This window comes from Physeter macrocephalus, chromosome 4, assembly GCF_002837175.3.
Source record: "Physeter macrocephalus isolate SW-GA chromosome 4, ASM283717v5, whole genome shotgun sequence".
In the NCBI taxonomy this organism is placed as follows: Eukaryota; Metazoa; Chordata; class Mammalia; order Artiodactyla; family Physeteridae; genus Physeter; species Physeter macrocephalus.
In genome coordinates, this window is record NC_041217.1 from 3901266 (window position 1) to 3922333 (window position 21068).

At 44.0% G+C, this 21068-nt stretch overlaps 1 protein-coding gene across 11 annotated transcripts in view; it reads right to left on the minus strand.

The window, feature by feature from the left end:
- The window catches only part of NEK7 (NIMA related kinase 7), a 158703-nt gene extending 140804 nt beyond the window's left edge, over positions 1 to 17899 (minus strand). For 2 of the 11 annotated variants that reach the window (XM_055084006.1, XM_028488275.2), the window contains exon 1: positions 17743 to 17899. Coding sequence is in view for 5 of the 11 variants with exons in the window: in XM_028488287.2 (XP_028344088.1) it covers positions 4766 to 4839 (74 nt within the window). In the remaining 6 variants the exon portion in view is untranslated. Of the gene's footprint in view, positions 1 to 4765; positions 5178 to 17082; positions 17270 to 17742 lie in introns of those variants that run through there. The other 9 variants (XR_003679293.2, XR_003679294.2, XM_028488287.2 and 6 more) reach the window with 9 other exon arrangements.
- Positions 17900 to 21068: the final 3169 nt, after the last annotated feature.

A 21068-nucleotide genomic window follows, 5' to 3' on the forward strand; every position in this document is an offset into this window, starting at 1 on the left:
ATAGCCATAGCCTATCTAAGTTGTCCCTGGCATTCTGTACTATTTCCAATCTTGAATAACACCTGTTTAGTCCTGCTTTTACGTCTAATTTGCTCCAGTGCTCATTCCCAGTGCTTTCGTACAAAGATGGCCCCTTCCCAAACTCTTAGTTTTGACTTTTCTCCTACAGTACATCTTTAGGTATTTTTTCTAAAGGTCATCACATGCAACACATTTTCTCTACCCCTTGAAAATCTGAAACCATCACTCCCTTTTAATCACATGTGAGCAATAATTTGGCTATGTATACGTACACTGTTTTAGCCACAACACCATGCTTTGTTCTCTGCAGTAACTGGTCCGTTACTTCCAGTATTTTGTGATACTAAAGAGAACACGTTAATCCCTTCCAATTTCTTGGATGAAGATCCAAGTTCCAGTGACTTACTTTTATCAATTACTGGTTAATGTATTTACTTCTACTTAATCTACTACCTGCTTGGAATAAATCAAGCTAGCAATCTGAATCACCACCATAAAGGGCGTGATTAGAAACTTATTTTATCTGCTTCTTTCATTTCCACACAAAATACATCTTTTGCTCTATGATCAATGAGCAATTCTGCTTATTTGCTTGCTCAGGTTTCCTTTAACGGCAAGTCCCTTGATTATTTAAATCAATAATTATGTATTTTCATCTGGCACATAGCCTGCCTCTTACATACTGATGATTTATGAACCAATAGCTCCAGAATTTCATTTCCAACCCTACCGGCTGGATCTCTCTGCCTGATTAGCCAACCCAGAAGCGTCTAAAACCTTGACCACTTCAAATCCATTCTACTCTGTATTCCCTCCCCAGTGAATGGCACTGCCACTCAGTCATACAGTTCCTAGGCCATCACAAACCCTCTGACTCCCTCACCTGCACGAGGCCCCAACTCCCTTTAATTCTACCTCCCAAACCTCTCTCTGCTTCGCCCGGACTCTCATGATCCCTGCAGCTATTATAACCAATTAATTGTTCTTCCTGACTTTGGTAACGTAATTCCTACTCTCCACACCCACCATAATGATCAATCTCAAACAAAAACCTCAATATGTCACACTCCCAAAACCCTTTAAGGAATGAAACTTTTCTTAGCCTTACTGGCTTGCATATAAATCCTACACTCTGGCCTTAAGGAACCGTTGACACTTCTTCCAAATGCCAGGCTCTTTCGCGCCTGTGTGCCTCTGACACAGTGTGCCACCCTAGCTGAAACACCCTCCCCAGCTAGCCCGCCTGCCTGGCCAGCCTTGCTTCATACTCAGGTGAACCGTATAAAATACCCCTTTAAGTAATTTGTCCCAGGGCATTTTAGTGACTCCATTATCTGTGCATTTGAGGTCCAATACCTCCCTAGGTCCAATAACAACACAAGCAATTACTATTTAGGGGCAGAATCTGTCTCCTCCTTTTTTTTTTTTCCACCCCCAGTACATATGAAAGTCCAATAAACACTTGTTAAATAATCAAATTTAGAAAACAAGAATTTATAAAGAACACAGGTCTACCCATCAGGACCTAACTAGTTCAAATTCACATGAGCATCTACTGACACTTTCGAATGATTAAGGACAAGCTATTGCTCTGCTCCTAAGGAAAGCTCACAATGAGCACACAGTCTGCGGTGGCACAGCAAGGCCCCAAATCCTTCTCCCTGAGGGACAAATACAGGGAGTTTTCTACCGGAAACAAGTGCCTGGAAGAATGAAGTACTACTATTCCTCCAAAGGGTTAAAGTGGAATACAAATAAAAGATGGTATTATTTCTTCTGTTCATCGTTACAGAAGAATTTCCCTATGAGGATTAAAAAAACAAGTGATCCTTACTCACCCCTTTCAAAGAAATTTGTCCAAAAAAGCTTCTGACACTTTCCATTTGTTTTGGTTAACTGTGGGCACAGGATGCTGTTACAAACACAATAAATGCCCCTTATCATTCTGCCACGTCATTCAGTTACCCACACAGTAACAACGAAAGCCTGGCAAAAGCACATGATCACTAGGCCAACCATTCAGCTGTAACACCAGAAAAAAGCACAGTAGCCAAACTATAACCATCCACGGCAAAAGACTGACATACGTAAAGAGCTAAGATAAATAGCTTGGACCCATCTTCCAAACCTGATTATAAAAAGCACTGCTTGTACTAAATAATTCATAGTAGTGAATTCTATCATAACAAAGCTGATAAGACCCCATGGAATACAAGCCAGTACTTGGGAACACTTTAATGAGTATGAATTATGTATTGTAAGGTCATTTGTTTTAACAGCCTTTTGTCTGTAACAAGCACTCAACTAACCAAAAAATCATCCCAAAAAAATAAAAAACACTTCTTTAGATAAAGGAAAAATTTAATAGATTTTTCTGAATTAACACAGATTTTACATTTTATCTTTATTTAAAAAAAGCTTATAAACTTCCGTTTCTTCATTTGTTTAGCACATGTGCCCTACCACAGACACTGCTCTATATTCTGATTATTCCTGAACTTCCAAAACCCTCGTTTCTTTCCAGGCTAGTTTACAGTAAACTATGAAGTGGTTTTAAAAGATGTCCTATCACTTCCTTCCTCTGACTCTCCTAAACACCAGGCAAGGAAAGGAGCCCTACAGCCCAGTGGTAAAGGCAGGACTCCCACCCGGGTCTGCCAACGTCCCTGCCAGGGAACTTCTCCCCTGAGCCCCACCCAGGGTCCCAGGACATTCTCACGACCTGAGTTAGTCATAACAACAGAGTCTATCTAAGGGACAATTAGGTTAGTAGGACACAAGCAGTGTCTAGCAAAACACACTGAGTGTGTTCCTCTACTTCTGTGAAAACTCCTGCCTTGCCCCCTCCTGCCCACCCTCGTCCCTCAAAAACAGAAAGAAGAAGAAGAATTAGACCTCTTGGCTGCTTGACCTCCTTTTTACTGTGCACAGACTTACAATGCAATGAAAATTAACAGAAAATTAAGAAAGAAGGGAGAAAAAGCAAGCAGGAAAAGCCACTGACTCATAGTCACACAAAACTGTCCCAGCTTTTAATAAAGAGATGTTTCAACAAACTTAAGTAAATAATGGCAATACTTTATGTTTCAAAATTTACCTTCTGAGGAACTAAATTCAATCGCTGTTACATTCTTCTTCATACCACAGAACCGAACAAGTCTTTGAATGGATTCTGTGAAGTTGACCGAGGCGGCTGCTGGGCAGCCTTTCTCAGCAAACTCTGCCCAGTCATGTCACTCCTGCTGCACCGCCGTGCGGTCCCCTCCTGCTCTTCTGAACACACACTACAAATCATGCCAAACTTTTACATTCACTAGAAACAAATGTACTGTCTCTGGCACACTTATCACGTGAAACTATGATTTTATGAAGATACTATCCAAAGAATAAGGAAGACTATTTTAAATTAATAGTGGGACTAATAAACACGTGATGCTGAGGAAGCTACCTAGGACTGTACGTGAGACTTTAAACATAAAAGACTCGTGGAAGAAAACTGAAAACCTAATTAATAGTGATTACAGACTTACACTCAAAATGGAATTATATAATTGACATCTACTTCAGTTTTGTTTTCAGAAACCTTCTGACTCTGCAAAAGTCCATTCCTCTGACTAAAGAACTGATAAAATCTTAGAAAAATGGCAAACAGTAAGAGGCTTTAAAAGCACAGATTTATCAAGGATGGAAACAGCCTTATTTGGGTCTTCACAAGAAATACCTTACATGTCATACTTAACAGCTAAAGTCAGGCAGTAACACAGAAGTTAACTTTTAATTTCTCCCAGGATTCACTGAGTATTTACTTACCTTTTAGTGAAACTGCCCTTTTACGTGAGGAAGGCTGGACAGGCCCTGACACACCTTCCCCAGACATGCTCACCTGCTTCCACCTTCCACGCTGATAACCCCAGAGGCTGCTCTCCAGCCGGACTGCTCTGCGGTGTTCAAGCCACATGCAACCACCAGCTACCTACTAGACAGGTCATGCGGGCATCCCACAGGCATCCAAGGTCCACGTGAGTGAGGCATTCCCCACCCCCGCCCCACCAAGAAGCCTTGTTTGCTCTTAACTTGGGTAGTTCTGAGGAACGCACATTGAATGAGAACGGAGGAAGCTGAACAGCAGGGCTCTGAACTCTACGCTGATCTGGTTCATATCTCTTCTCCTTTGTTCTTCAGCATTAGGCACTATGATAACTTTATCTAAAACGAAGGCAAAACCTGTATTTCCTTGTATCTTAGAGTATTTCGGCTTTCCCTGCCCAAGCCAACAGGAGGGCCCTACGCCCTGACAGTCACCGAGTTGACGGTGCTCCGCGTGGGAGGACGTCTCGGCACTGCAGCGACAAGGGCAGACCAGCGGTAGGTGTATTTTGTACAGAGCTCTGAGAAGGCCTCCAAAACCATACGAGACAAAGTCTGTCCTCCTGACCCCCATGATCCTACTCCTTCTGCTTAGGAAGGAGGACAGAGACAGTCACAACGGCAAAAGAATTAGAAAACGTAACAGAGAGATGAATAAACTCTTCACGCTTAGTCAAAGACATCTAAACCCCTGCCTTCAATGAGGCAGCAAACACCAGGACACAAATAAAACATCCTAGGAATCTGCAAGAAAGTGAAGTCTCTAATGTCTTTATTTCATCCCATTTCAATAAACAGCCACAGCTACTCAAAGGTGGGGGACAGGGGTAGGGAGAAGAACGTGCTGGAACTGGAGATAAAGGACAATATCACCTACCCAGACCCTCTGCCGTGACTGTGGCCCATCCCAGACGACTGTCCGCTTGCTCTCTTATCTTCTCCAAAACTCATTCAGCCACTTTTTGACCACAGCCAACGTGTCTACCAGTTGCTGGGAATACAAAAAGCACTGAGGCAATTCCAATCCATCAAGTTATTCGTAGGGGAGACATAAAGAAACAGACTTTACAATATCAGGAAACAAGTATTCCACCAGACGCCGTGGCAGGGACTGCCAGGACGAGAGCTGACGGGAAGGATGCCCAGGCAGCCTGGCAGCCGGGCCAGCCCTGTAGAGAAAACACCGAGGTGCGTCTGAAGGAACTGTGGGAGCTGGCCAGGCAGAGGGCGGGGACGTCCCGACTGACGCAGGGAGAGCGGGGCCCCCACAAGCAGGGCAGGAAGACAGGAGCTAAGGACGCAGCAGAGCAAGCACCAACGCCCAAACCGCAGTTAGGAGACTAAGGGATTGGAAATTATTCAAGACAATAGTTGAAGGATTTTAAACAAGGGAAAAACCTACCTAGAAACAGGTAGAAGGTGTTGGGGGTGTTTCTTTAAAAAATGAATCAATAGGTAGATAGACAAACAAATAAATTTAACTTAATCCTAAATTTTAAAAGGGGGGAAAGTTAGAGGACGCTAAAGGGGGAATCTATTTTTTTAAAAAAAAAAGAAAGAAAGAAATAGCACTTCTTCTTGGTAATCTTACTTTTTCTTGGTAATTTTAAAGTATAGTATAGGATCACTTAAGTCTGGATTTTCAAATATAAACTATATTTCTTCATACATCTCATAAACCAAACTCAACTTAATACATTCTGTTAACAAATATATCTGAGGTCCCCTTTATAATAACCTTGATTCTATTTTGATGCTAGTTCCTGACCTGCCATTAACTAAGAACCAAATAAAGAAGTATCAAAGCACTATAGCTTTTACCCCTATTAAAAACAAAACTTGAAACCATAAAGGTACAAGTAACTCTTTATAATCACATCACAGGAGAGGAAAGGGTCAATCTTCTGAGCACAGTGTTCAAGACCTTTGATAAGGTGGTACCTTCCCAGGTTAACTGCCTACGTGCTTCTTCTCGAGTTCATGAATATACAATGTATTTCTGGTCCATCTGGCTTGGCCTTTAAATTTTTTAAAAATAATTATTGACATTTTGATTGTTCTTTTAAACTTCTAGCAATTAAAAATATGAAAAGATACTAAATAAAACATATCTGTTTTGAAGTGGAACAACTTTTGACTATGTCAGCATTTGATGAACACAAATCAAATGATACTTTTCCATCAATTCAAATTAGTAATTATTCCTAAGAAGGGAATAACTTAGTTCAACATTTTCTCCATGAGGGGATTATTAGAACATCATAATGGAATTCATTTGGCAAATATATACAGTAAGCACCTTCTATGGGCAGAGAGAGGTTCCTTCCCCTTTACAGAAAAGCCAAACCCTTACCCTGAACTAGGAATGGGCTAGCCTCTAAGGAAGGGAAACATAAGGATACTTAGTGAACATCTTAGTAAGTCAGGTTCAAATCAATGTCATCTGACTCCTGGTCCTGTTTTAATGTATGTCCTAATTAGAAGAGCTCAGTTCTTACTTTGTTCCTTGTTGCCCAAGCCTCTAATTTATACCTAATCACCCAACTGGTCTCTGTCCTGACTCCACACCCCTCTCCATCCCCACCAACTTCACGTCTGGCATACTCCTGTTTTTTCCCAGTCCTGGTTCCCATCTCACCCCACTCTTGAAATCTTTCAAAAATTCAGAGTTCAGACACCAAGCCCAGGTCACACCTTTACCCATTTCACAGAGTAAACCTCCCTCATACCACGCCCTGTGGGCCCCTGTGTCTGCCATTCACCCTATACTTCCCTGAAATCAATTGCTCAACTGTCCTGGACGTTCTCTCACTACTAGTATCTACCCAGACCTTCTGCCACATACAGGCTCTGGGATGCAGTCATCTGCCATTCCCTGAATGGCCAGTTCTGACAAGAATGGTCCCAGGCCCTGCAGGAAACACAAATATGTACAGGACATGATTCACACCTTCCAGAAGCATATATTCCAGGAAGGAAGCTAAGACAGGTATAACTACAGGGAGAGTCGATAAGCACTAAAGGCCTAAAGAAGCAGAAGAAAGATTTCTTTGTACTTTTTGTATAACATTTGAGCAGAGTCTTAAAGGATAAAGACGATTTTTAATCACTGAGATTGAACAGCTGAAGTATAAAAAAATGGAAATTAAAATAAAGATAAAGCAGAGGCCAGAAAGAGTACAAAATTTATCAAAAAATGGAAGTTGTCAGATGGGACCAACATCTGGGGGAGAGTAAAGAAGTGAATCTGGAAAGGCAGGTCAGGGTTGAGGCTGAAGACAGAGGTCCCGATACAGAGCTGTTAAAAACGGGTGAGCCAGGAGTGATCACATTCAGATAACACTGCTCACGCCTGTCTCCCATCTTCTGCAGTTAATCAAAACTGAGTTTTAAAGACATAAAGATAGATCTTTGTTTAGATTATTTGTCTACTCACTGTGAGCTACTTACCAATACCCCCAAACTTCTTTCTTCAACCTGTGAATCGGGGGGACCCAGTGGGAAAGTGGGGAGAACAATAAAGGAACAAACGGGAAAAGGAGGATCCTAAAGGGAAGAGACACAGACTCATCCTTACAGCTGCTGCAGATCTCCAGAGAGCAAATGGTCTGCCCCTCTGCGTGCAGGCAAGTATGCCTTCCAAATTCAGAGAAAGCTGGCCTTGATTTGAAACTAAGTTTAACATCAAATGCTGTGCAGCCGATTGGATCATCTTTCCAACGGTCTCAAAATGCATATGCAAATACCCCACAAACTTCACAATGCAGAAAAATGGATGTTCATTTGGGTCTTACTCTGGAAACACTGCCATTCAGAGGCTGACAACCCATCTCGTAAACAAAAAAGGCCTAGGAACTGTGGCGTGCCCTGCAGGGACCACACCCCGGGAGACAGGGTGCCCTGGCGACCTGAGCACACCGTTGCAGCCCAGGCTCCTTTTTATTAACTGAACCATTAATCACACTGCCTGTGATCTCTCTCCTAAGCCAGACACTCAACTCTTAAACTGAGTTCTGTGGATATTAATTTAACTCACCCTAAGACCCTGTGCTTGGCCTTTGAAAATATACAAAAACGAACCTAGACTCAATCCAGGACTTCAAAACCTTCTTTGTCAAGCTGTCTCTTCTTACATTATTTATGATCTACATATGTATATGTGCGTATATATATATATATTTTTTTAAGGTGGGTGTAGAAATGGTGATAAACAAAAAGGGCCTGAATTTATTGATACACTCCAAATTAATTAAAGAAAAAGGTAAACAAAAAATCACTGATAGAAAGTAGTTTTAAAATGGCCACGTAGGCTTGCTTAAGTAAAGAACATAACTTACATGTTAAGGCCTGTATCTGGGACAAGGAGGGCAGCTAGAAAGGACTCGAGAACCAGCCCCTTGTTATCGATGGAAAAAGGAACAGGTTAGTCATCACGTTGTTCCCAAACACTTTCCAGCTCCGCCAGATAAGCAGGACAGGAGAGCCTGGCAAAGTCAAGCCCAGGAGCCCAGGAGCGAGAGAGGGAACTGCAGGTAGAGCTCGGGCCTTGGGGCCTGGTGGCAAAATCTCTGCTGCCAGGCTAAGGGCTTTGCCCTTCAGCAAAATGCAAACCATCTCGAGGTAAGGGAAGTGGTAAGCCTTCACACCCAGCTGAGAAAAATACCCTAAAAATGCCAAAAATGGTGAGAACAGCACACAGCATAAGCAGTACACTCAAGAGGGACCGTTTGGTTGGGACAGAACTAAAATTAACACTTAGATGTACTATTTTCTTTCACTAGTTTGAAGTGGAATTTTCTCTTCTATTATTCCTCAATTCTTATTTACAGTTATATGTATTTATCTGATTTATTTTAATTGATTTACAACACTGATTTCAGTAATACCTGGCCACCAGTTGAGCTGAGACATTGGCTACATATGCTAGAAGGGTCTGATTACTAAGTGTGAACTACTCCAAAGGCCACACACCCTCAGCGAGAAATGATGGTAGCAGGAGGGCCGGACTTCCATCATAAATAATTTTGTAAATGAAAAAATCTTTTTTAAAAAGGCCATGTGGCATTTCTTACTGCTGCCTGAGGAACACCTCCATTAAAATCACTTGCACTACATCAGAGACCAGTAGCTTTCCAATCTGTGTATAACAACCATCTGGGGTACTTGCTTTTAAATGCCAGTGCTTGTACTTATCAAATCAGTGTCTCTGACACAGGCATTCTGAGGACCATAGTTTGAGAAACACAGTAATAGGACAAATGCTTTGAAAATACAGCCTACCACGGTGATGGCAAGAAGGTCACCATGTATTCTTGAACAGCTATACAAGTTTTCTTAAAATTATTTTCAATGTACAAATAGATATAACTATTTCAAGGAATCACAAGACAAATCCTTTAGGATTGATTTGATTAATCTCTAATAACTGCTTTGTAAGATAGGATTTTCACTGAAACAGGGAACACATATAATAAACAAATGAGAACCAACTTAAGAGACAGGCATGGCTACAGAGAAAAAGGAAACAGCCCATCATGATCTCTGAATCATGGCAAAAGAAGAAATTAAAGGGAGAAACTGGTCAGTGGGGTTGCCAAACATTTCAGCCATACAAACTGTGCAAGAAGCAACAAGGACACGTAAGTTATTGTCAATACAGCAAAATGACAAACAACAATGAAGCCTGGCCCTCATGAATCAAGGCATCTAATATAATGAAACGTGTATTTATGAAATACTGACCAAACAACCCTGTGATCAGCCAGGAGCTTTCTGGCCTTTACTATCTATCTACCACCTCTAACTAAGGACTCCTTCCTAGAAGTGGCCTCCATAACGGGAATTTCTTCTTCTTTGCTCCTATTTCATAGTAAGGATATAGCAACATACCCTAACGTTCCTCGTTCTAGAGGCAACAGAAATACTTCCCCACAACACAGCTGGGCTCTCGAATATTTGCTGACTTGAATCACGGCCCTGATATGGGCCATCAGAGGTGCAATGTCACTCTACCCTCAAGTCTTTTTTGAGCACGTACTGTGAATGCAACAAGACTGCTAATTCAAGCAAGCGAAAACAAAACACCATGCCTACTACCAAGAGCATGACAAAGGTAACACACAAGGCAATATGGACTATTACGGAATCTAGTGGAATGTGGATTAGCAAATTCACATCCCTGAGTTTCAGTTTATTCTCACATTAAATGAAAAGGCCAGTTTAGACAATTTATAAGTTTCCTTCCAGTTCTGAAAGTATTTGATTTAGTGAATTACGGACTTAAGGTCTCCTAAGGGAAACTACAAAATAATGGTGAATGGAAAATTTGATTTTGGAACAGCTGTTCTATGGTAGGATAAAATACAAACTGCAGATGACATATGTACAGGATAACGTGGGTACCTTTATCTCTCAGGTACAATCTCTGTACAACCTTAAAATATTCTGTTCAGAACAGAAAGACCAGAAATCTAAAAATCTTTTGTGTGGTGAAGAATCTGGGGGGGGGGGGGGGGGAAGAAAAAAAGTACAGATTTTGCTTGTTAAATTTTAAGTGTAAGTGAACAAAAGTAAAGATGAGGTCATCAGGTGACCCTAATCCAGTAAGACTGGTGTGCTTTTAAGAAGAGGAACAGGAAGAGACACATGAAGAAGGCCACATGCCACAGGCAGAGACTGGAGTGGCGCATCTATCAGCCAAGGAGCGTCCAGGACGGCCGCCCACACAGAGGCTGAGAGAAAGGCATGGGGCATGTTCTCCCAGGAGCCCGCATGGAGAGCACAGCCCCGTAGGCAATTTGATTTCTGACTTCTGACCTTCAGAACTGTGAGTGTAAACTTCTGTTGTTTTAAGCCGCCCAGTTTGTGGTAATTTGTTGGGGCAGCTCTGGGAAACTAATACAGAAGCTGTTAAGTACCGAACCCAGAGCATCCATCACCTGGACCGTAGCAGCCAAGGGCCCCCAGAAGAGCAGTGCCATCGTGAGCAGCGGCTGTGTAGTCCCAGGCTGGTGGATTTCTGATCACGAAAGAGGCAGCAACTCCCTTGGTGGCCCAGTATTGGGAAACTTTGCTAGAAGCTCAGACTCCCTCCCAGCCACCAAATACTATTCAACGTGGTGTAATAAATTCCTTCCTACTTAGAAGGGAGAGGGAGAGAACGATGAGAATGCTTAGAAGAGCAGTGGGAGAAGCGCCTAATAAAACACAACTCTTCCTCAACAGCTGATACTTTGAACACTCTAGGGCACGAAATGACAAAGTGAAGTTGAAAACAATATGCCATTCAACAACCAAAATATTTATCAAATGTAGAAACTTCATTAAAACTTTATTTTAGGTGTATATTAAAAATGTTAAAAAAATGCCATTTTTCACTGAATACCTCACCTGCTACTATGCTATTCTAAATGTGTCTAAATACCAGACCGTTTAAAAAAAAACACACACACACACAAAAGAAGTGAATTTGTAGGTTACCACAAAAAATTGAGAATAAACATCAATTTATTCCTATAAAATCAATCCATCAATAAACATTCTTCTTGTATAATGTTTTTCAATTTACCTGTATTTGTTAAATAACAAACCATGCTTAGAAGTAAACTATTTGAAATAAGGACAAGCTATTTGCCTGAAATAAATTACCTATTGTCCAGTTCTGGGTATCTTTATGACAGTATGCAAACATATCCCATTATTTTACTATAGGGTTCAACAGTTAGATATAAAAGGCAATGGAAGACTGGCAACTCCTTACATTTTAGAGGTATAACAATTTTTCATAAACATGTCTAACTGTTCCATTTTTCCAATCATAATAGAGGATATGTGGCTTTGCTATGGTTACAACTACAAAAAAATTAGAGTAATTTGCCAGTTAAATATGAGAATATGAGAAAAATATCTTAACAATAAAAAAACAGAATTGGGAGCACACTAGAAGAATATTCTAATTTTTTCCATTTTTGAATCAGTATTTTAAGTATCTTTCTGCAACTCTCATTTTTTTTGTTGTCCAAAATATAACCCCCAAGGCTCTTGTGGCTTTTTCTACCTGAGGAACTAAGGATTACTGCCCTCTCCCTGCAAAGTTTAGTAAAAACATTAACTCATGCTGGGAACAATTAAATTACAAATATGGAAATAACAGGGCAAAAGGGAAGAATAATTAAGGCAGAGAAAGCAGAAATGGCAGCAGAGCTGGGGAGGAGCCTCTTCAGATAAAGCTGGGCAGCATGGCCTGCCATCAGAAGAAACTGAGAAGACGTGTATTTCCCACCACAAAATGTCCTAAGAATAGAGAAAGAGGTGAAATGAAACTAACACTCGCTGAGCCTACTACCCTACTTCTACAAAGACGTTGTCATTTACTCCTCAAAGCAATGTGACCTGAACTGAGAAAACTAAGGTCTGAACAAATCAAGTAACTCAAGCAAGGTCAGAGAGTAGGAGAGAAGCCTGGGCCTCAGTCTTTTTCACATCATGGTAAACACAGAAAATGATATTTGTGCATCAAGGTCACACAAAAAGAAGAGGCTGGTAGCAGCTGCTGGCAACTCGCCGGGAAGCTCTGAAGCCCCAGGCCCCGCCCCGAGGGGGTCAATATTTCGGCCCACCCAGAACCCACTCCTGGCTAGGACCGGGAAGTCCTACTGTGTAAGATCAAAACTGTTGCCTTTTCCATTCCATTCAACCGCTTCCCAGCAGCTGCAACCAGGTCAGCCACAGCTAACTCCACTGAAAGCAAAGAGTCAGGTACCCCGCAAGTACCCCCAGGCCACAAACGCCATGACTATAGCCTCTCCTTACAAATGCAGGCCCTTTTTAGAATTTTTTTTTTTTACTGGAAAAAAAGTATTTTATAAAAGACTTGGTCAATAAATAAATAAATAAAAAGCTAAATAAAATGATTAAATTAGAATGCAAAAAAAAAAAAAAAAGGCTTAGTCAATTATTCTAACAAGAAAAAAAAATCTGTGCCCCCTCTTGCTCATGCCAGAAACTCTCTCTAACAGCGACAAAAGCAGTCACTCCAGTCGACTTAGAAAGAAAACTACTAGTTAAAGAAACACAGCAAAGCACATTCCTTCTAGGGCTATCAGTCAATCGAGCAAAGAAAAATGTCTGACATCAGAGTCCATCTTGGCTTAGCAACAAGAAGGAAGCAGGAGAGAGGGCAAATCCATTCAACATCACAGGATGGGTGTGGGATCCCCCCCGAGGCAAAGAATGACAGAAATCCCTGAAAAGGTGAATAAATCTGAAAGAGGCTGATATATTTATGAGGCCTCTGAGCTTAGACACAAAATTTGGCAATGAATAACTGGGCGTTATTCTGAGAGGACTGGAGAAGATCAAGAGATCGTCACAAAGGATCAAAGGACCGGAAAAGGCGAACACAGCGCTGTGGAGAATCCCTGTCAGCCCAAACATCCATCCTAGAATCAGGTTTAGACCCTTGGTATTATTACCTTCTAGGGCAGGACTGGGCCTCCAGCCTGACAGTATAAAGTTTTACTGGAACACAGCCACACCCACCTGTTCAGGTATGTCCACGGCTACAGTGGCAGTAGCTGTCACAGAGACCATACGGCTCACGAGGCCAGAAATATTTACTCTCTCATCTTTTAGAGACGAAGTCTGCGAACCCCTGTTCTCTACAAAAGCAACCTGGTATGAAAAAACTGCCTTTAACGACTTACACTGATTATCAATAGAAGACAATGGCAAGATTTACAGAAAGGTCTATTTCCCTTAAGTAACAGAAAACATATACATTTCTAAAATTTGATAGACCAATTAAATAACTTCCATTCAGTTACACACTATTCCAATTAACACTCTGGATAGCTATTAGCAAATAGCTCATTGTATCCGCTCGTTATATACATAGTATGACAGCTGTTATTTTAACAAAGGTTAAAAAAAAGAAGTTATCCTGCTCAAAAAAATTAAGGAATGCTTCAAGACCATCTATCTGTCCTTCTCATCCCCACTGCTCACTAAAAACCATGAAATATATTCTCTAAGTGTTTTCCTTTTTCTGTAAAGATATGTAATACACAGGGATAATCAAACTATTAATCACCAAAAGAGGAATCAGCAGTTGAGAGGGTTTATAACTCTAAGAATGAATGGTTCTACATTAGTTCTATGTATAAGTTCAAAATTTCTCAACTGCCGTTATATCCTGCAAATAAATATATTTGATTACAATTATATAAATTCCCTATAAAATTGAAGGGAGGAAGAAATGAATTGAAACATTCGAAAGTATGAAGAAATGCTTCTTAAAACATCTTGTTATACATTTATAGAAATGCTGATTAAAATAATTGCTGGGGGCTTCCCCGGTGGCGCAGTGGTTGCGCGTCCGCCTGCCGATGCAGGGGAACCGGGTTCGCGCCCCGGTCCGGGAGGATCCCACATGCCGCGGAGCGGCTGGGCCCGTGGGCCATGGCCGCTGAGCCTGCGCGTCCGGAGCCTGTGCTCCGCAACGGGAGAGGCCGCAACGGAGGGAGGCCCGCATACCACAAAAAAAAAAAAAATTACAAAAAATAAAAAAAAAAATAATTGCTGGTAAGGCAATTCAGAGCAAACATTAATCATACATGTCATTTCCAAAACACCCTTAGTATTATGCTAAGTTTGCTGCCATGTTTTATGAATGATGTACTAAAACACCTACCCACATAACTCTTGAGCAAATATTTGAAGGGACAAATATATTAATTTGAATGAAATCAGGAATGTGGACAGAGTATTGCTTTATGCAGCTGCCCTGCACATTTTTTAAATACCAAAGCCTGTTTTTTAAAAAAAATCAAACAAAATCTGAAAGGAATTTTAGGGACCTATTACCTAATTAAGCAACTTCTTTTCCAAAACTGCATTAAATAATCGTTATTCTCTCCTCTCCAGATGCCCTGAACGGTGGCTACATTAGTAATACTGGAAAGATACATTTTAAAACATCAGACAGTTCCAAGGAAAACAGTTTTTGGTTCTAGAAACACCGTAAAACTCTCTAATGATTTCTCTGACTACATATTTAAGTAAAAAAAAAAAAAAGAAATCTACACTTCAGTAAATGCACAAGAGTCGGGAAGAAAATACTTAAATGCTTGCAATAAACCAGAGCCCCACACTGCCAACTGCAACCACCAGAAAGATGAAGGGAGGGGAGTATGAAATCAGATACACCTGCCCACAAACTATACCCGCGTTCTGGTCATGTGGAAACTACAAAACTGAGTTTTATTATTCGGGTAGGTGAACACCCGAGGCCTCAAACCTCCCCTCCCCACCAGTACGCGGCCACCATACCAGGCGTGCTTTCCTCATTCTTGGAGGATAAGTGCTGCTTTAGGGGCTGGAAAAGCGCTCTTGAAACTGTCCAGCCAGGAGAAATGTGCGAGTGGGAAAGGGCGTGGAGGGCGCTGCAGGTGTGACCCGAGTCAACGACCCCGAGCAGCACAGCAGTGCAAACTAGGAAATGAGTCTGCACTCCAGGGACGGTCTTTACTTTTTTAACTGAAAAAAAAATTTCTTTTCACAAGTAATTGTAAAAACGCTTAAGGATTGGGACTCTGACATTTCTTGGTTTTCATTTTCAGATAATTTCAAAGAACGAGGAGGGGGCTTGTGAGAGAAACGCGAAAAATGAGGAGGGGGCTTGTGAGAGCCCCTCCTCCCCTCCATTAGTCACACCAACCGGTGAGTCCAAAGTGCGGCTGAACCTTGAAAGGAGACGAGCACCACGGGGTCCTAGGAACCTGCCGCTGCGCCCTCCTCATTTCACGCCTGTTTCTCTCACAACCTCCCCTTATCTTGCCCGTTTACCCCACACGCCCCCCCATCTCACAAGCCCCCTCCTCGTTTTACGCCTTTCTCTCACAAGCCCCCTCCTCGTTTTACGCCTTTCTCTCACAAGCCCCCCCTCCTCGTTTTGCGTGTTTACCTCACAACCTCCCCTTTTCTTGCCCGTTTTTACCCCACACACCGCCCCCTCCCTTGAGCCCCCGGGGCCGGGGGAAGTGCCTGCCCTCCAGCGGGAGCAGCGCCGTCCTCACCACGCATTGGCTGCGGAGGCCGTCAGTCTGAAGGGGGCGGGGCCTCCTGCTGGAGAGCCGAATCTCAGGACCGCGCGTCTTGCAAGGTCCCGGGCTGCCCCAGACCCCAGGAAAGCAACCAGCTTCCACTAGGGGTGCCTTAGCATTTTAGTTTCGCCGCCCTCCTCCCGCCGTCCCCATAGTTTCTACCCTTTTGACGCCTCCGAGACGCAAAGTTTTTCAAAGCTCCAACATCTCTCCCCCACCCCAGCAAGCTCCCACCTAGTCCAGGGCCAAGCTGAGGATGCTGCGGTTTTAGGAGTGAAGCAACCTGTGGACTGGATCTCCTCGACGGTAGCGAGGGATCCCTTCGTCTGGAAATGATATTGCTTACGCTTTATGTTAACCGTTTTGGGGGCACTGGCCTTCATCAAGCGTTACAGCCAAGAATACTCGGCATCAATTCAGCAAGAGTTGCCACAAATCATTACAGAGTTAATTGTATCTCTTGTCTAACTATTCACCCTTTCAGTGTTTGTCTGATAGTCCCAAACGTACCATAAACTTTTTGAGTGAAAGTACTATGCCATTCTCCGACCACACCCGGAGCAACTCAAGCTCCTGCACAGAACAGATGGGTCTCACACACACTCTGTACTTTATTCTGTAATGCAACCTGGCGAGACACACTGCTGTAGCCTGCTGGGAGTGTGCATACTCCTTGAAACTGCAAATTCCTTGGAAAAGGAATTAGAAACAGTGGTTCTAATTATAACGGGTACACAATGCTCTACAAACCATGGGCATCTGATCGTTTCAACTGCATCCTTATGATCAGTAGCCTCAAAGGAGGGGGAAAATCATTTCACTTCTGCAGTATGTTTCTGACTTTCAATTCCATCACCAACAATGCTCAAGGATGGAAACACATCTTACTGTAAAATAAGTATATTTTTAGTATCTATCCCTAACAAGGACTGCAGCTGTGCAAGAACAAGATTCACCTGTTTGAAACATCATTTCCCAAGGCCTACAGTATACAGGAAAGAGGTAACAGGGATTCTTAAATCTCACTGTAGGATTCTTTCCCTAGGTTGTGTTCGCTTCCTGACCCTGTCCTGGGGCAATGTGGTCTTCTTACCTTTCTCCTTTCTCCTCTGCGCTCCCCTTCGCCTCTCTGGCTTTGGCCTCAATGTTCAATGTCTTTATTTCTTTTCCATTGCCACTATCACCACCAATGTTCGCTATTGCCTTGCAATCCCTCTCTCTGACGCTTCCTACTCCTGACAGAGTCCCAGTAAAGCTCCTTCTCCAACAGGTCGGTCACCCTCCCAGCACTTCTCAAAGCCGGTCTGCAAGGCGCCCACCACCCACCTCTCCTCTGAAGTTCGCTCTGCCCAGGCCGGCTGAGGCTGACGGCTGACAGCTAGACCCAACCAATCCGCGTGGAATAAATAACCGCCGCCGCCAATGAGCGTGCGGCGGGAGGCGGAACTTCGCCAAGTTCCTCGGGTCCCCAAACCGAGACCTGTTGCGCCGCAGCCGTGGCCGCGGAGTTTCTTAGTTACGGCGGCGGCCTCGGACGCCCGAGCCGCACGGGGCACGAGGCTTTCGCCACCGCCCACGACTGGACCAAAGCCCCCGCCCGCTCGGCCGCGCGCCCCGCACAGCCTCCTCTCCCCCTGGCGGGGTCCCGAGGCCGCCGCGCGCGAGCCTGACCTCCCCTCCCGCCTGGCTCCCGCAGGCGGCCCCAGCCGGCGGGGCCCTGGCCCGCGCGCCAGAGACCCCGGCGGCGACTCACCAAGAAGCGGGGAGCTCTCCGTTCTCCGGCCGGCGAGGGACCCGGGGCGGGCGGCTCGGCCAGGCGGCGCCGCGCACAGACCCGCTGGGCCGGGGGCTGTGGCTGCTAGGCCCGGAGGGCTGGCCACCTCCCGCCGCGCCGCCCCCGCGGACGCTGCAGGCACGGGGACCCACCCTGTGCACGGCGAGGCGCGTCGGGAGCGCGAGCTTAGCGGTAGCCCATCCTCCCAAGACTCCCGCTCCTCCTCCCGCGGCCGCTGCTGTCAGGAGTGTAAACATCCCGGCATCCCCGAGGAGGGGGCGGAGCGGGCGTCGGCACCGCCCCCACGCCGAGCCCCGCCCCCGAGCCCTACTCTGGCCGCACGATGCATCCGCTGGCCTCCGCGGAGGGACCCCTCCACTTCCGCGCTGGATCCCGGACCGCTCTGGGGAAGCCCCCACGGGTCTGGGGAAGCCCCCCTGTGGTCAGGCCGAACCCTATTCCCCTCTTTCCGCCAACTTCCCTCCAAGCCGGGGGTCGGCTGCTTTTTGAGAACTTTATGTTTAAGTGCCCTATTTGGAAGCGGTCAGCCGAATTGGTGACAACGCTTTCTTCTTCTGGATCATAGCGTTTTGATCCCATCGTCTTTTCCTAGGTGATGTAACTGCCTCTGCGCTTGAGAAACTTACTTTAAAGTAAGAGACCCAGCTTAGAGGACAGTGGCTTTTAGGACATTCCTGAAAGCGGAACTACCTGGTTTGGTCCCTAAGAGTCTTTGGGGGATGGAGGGACATTTGTTATATCCCAGAACCCTAGTACATGGAAGTGCAGAAGGAATGCTTTGAATTCAGCCGCTTCGCTTCTTCAATAACCTGACACGCGTTACCGGAGGACACGGCTAGAAGGCAGTATAGAGTCAACCACACCTTGATTGTAATCTCAGCTCAGGGGTTATTAACTCTGAGTATTATGTTATTTCATCTCTCCCAAGTCTCAGTCTATTTATCTGTAAAAGGAGACTAGTAATAATACCTATCTCTAGAACTAGGTTAGAATTAAATGAGATACAGCAAAATGCTGAAGCAAAAGAGCCTGGCATAGAAGTGCTCATTAAGGAGTTGCTATTACTCCTAGGTCCGTTCACTAGTTTGGCTTCCCAACCAAAGAGATTCGAGCTAAGAATGAGTAGATTATACCTCAAATGCTTAAAATGTTAAAGCTATGGAATTAAGATTTGGAAAGTTTATTTTTAGAACGAAAATAATTCAAAATCTCAATAGTAGATGTTGACTTCAGTGGTTAATAAAGTGTTAATAAACCTGCTAGACACTGTTCTGAGGAATAAAGATACAACCCTTACCAAGACACAAAGTCCCTGCTCTCATGGACCTTATATTGTAGAAAAGGTAATAATAATATAATAAGCCAATAAATGCATACTATGTCAAACGGTGATTCATTAAAAAATAAAGCAAGGGGCTTCCCTGGTGGCGCAGTGGTTGCGCGTCCGCCTGCCGATGCAGGGGAACCGGGTTCGCGCCCCGGTCTGGGAGGATCCCACATGCCGCGGAGCGGCTGGGACCGTGAGCCATGGCCGCTGGGCCTGCGCGTCCGGAGCCTGTGCTCCGCAACGGGAGAGGCCACAGCAGAGGAAGGCCCGCATACCACAAAAAAAAAAATCAATAAATAAAAATAAAGCAGGGTATGAATGGAGAGCCACTGGAGGGTGACCAAATCGACTTGGGTTTGCAGAGAATAGCTCTGCTGTGGAGAACAGACTCCAGGGTAGAAACTAGTCTAACAGTTAAAAGACTAGTATAACAATCAGGTAAAAGATATTGATGACTTAAATTGTCGTGCTAACAGTGGAGGTGCTAAGAATGGTCAGATCCCAGATATATTTCTGGGATATATATATTTCCCAGATATATTAAGATACAGCCAACAAGATTTAACAATGAGCTGAACTTGGGGTAGGAAAGTGGGCAAGAATGAAGCCAATGATTTGGCATTTGAACCAGGTTGCTCCGTCGAGTCCCACCAAATCAAAATCAACCAAGTAAGGACAGTGTCACTTGAGTTATACACAGGCACACCCAGCAGGAAAAATAACCAGATATTCCCAGGATGAAGACATTTCAACCTGGATAAGGTTTCTAAAAACTATCTTTTGTACCACCTTTTAGAAATGTACATAGGTCGATAGGTAGATGGATAATCAATAAAACAGGCTTAATTAAATGAACTACACATTCGGATACGGGCCAGACATTTCACTGGTATGAGGAAAACACATATCCCTCATGAACAGTGACTGATAGGGAAATGGATCAAAACAGAGCTCATGAAGCCCTAGAAGTATCCTGTCATGGCTAAATGATGCCCAGAGTGTTGAAAACATCCCTTTGTGTCCTGTTTCTTCACCTTAAAAGACTACAAAGCTACAGCTAGATAGCGTACAGTGTTTCCGAAGGTGTGAAGACTCTCCAGATCCAATGCACCTTCTATCTATGACTTTTCATCACCTCTGTGCTGATAGGGGAGGTTGTCCCCTTGCCCTGGGCCCCTGGCCTAGAGCAAATGCTCATGGAAAAGCAGAGCGTTCTGGCCAAAGAGGCTCCTCTGGTCCCAGGGATCATTAGAGCAGAGTCCAGCTTTAACAGCTTTTCTATTCATCTCCCCACCAAGCTTGCTTCAAAAATGCTTGCCTGGCTCCCTGAAAGGCACTAATTACAGTTCTTTATACGTGCTACTTAGTGTTTATACCTAATTACCATGCAATACTTACCATTAACTGTCAGATTAACTTCACCATAAATGGTACTTGATTATGACACTTAAATCCTTTCAGTTCGCGTGCCGCTCAAGGCCGAGCCGTGCTGCGCAGCCGCACAGCTCGGCCGCCTCCGCCCGTGGCGCGCCCAGAACCTTCTTTCCCCAACAGAGGTCCCAAAGCAAAAAGCAGACCTATTTGGAAGAGATGCATTTAGAAGACGCCACGAGATTCTGTCCGAAGGAAGAAAGAGAAAGTGAACAAACATCTTTCAGGGATCAAAACTCCAGGCAAGACCAGAAAGGGGGCTTTCGCAGCTCCTTCCGCAAGCTCTTTAAAAAGAAGTCCAGTGGATCAGAATACAGGGAAAAAACTAATGAGAATCCCTCAATGGATCCTTCACCCACCAAACAAGATTTCTTCAGAAACCGACTTGCTGTTGCAAATGACCTTGACCAAGGAACAGCTGTGTAAAACATACTTAAAGTTGTATTGTCAAGTGGTAAGATGAGGATAAAAAGCTTGTGTATATCTGTGTAGGAAGATAGATGACTGATAGATAGATAGATAGACG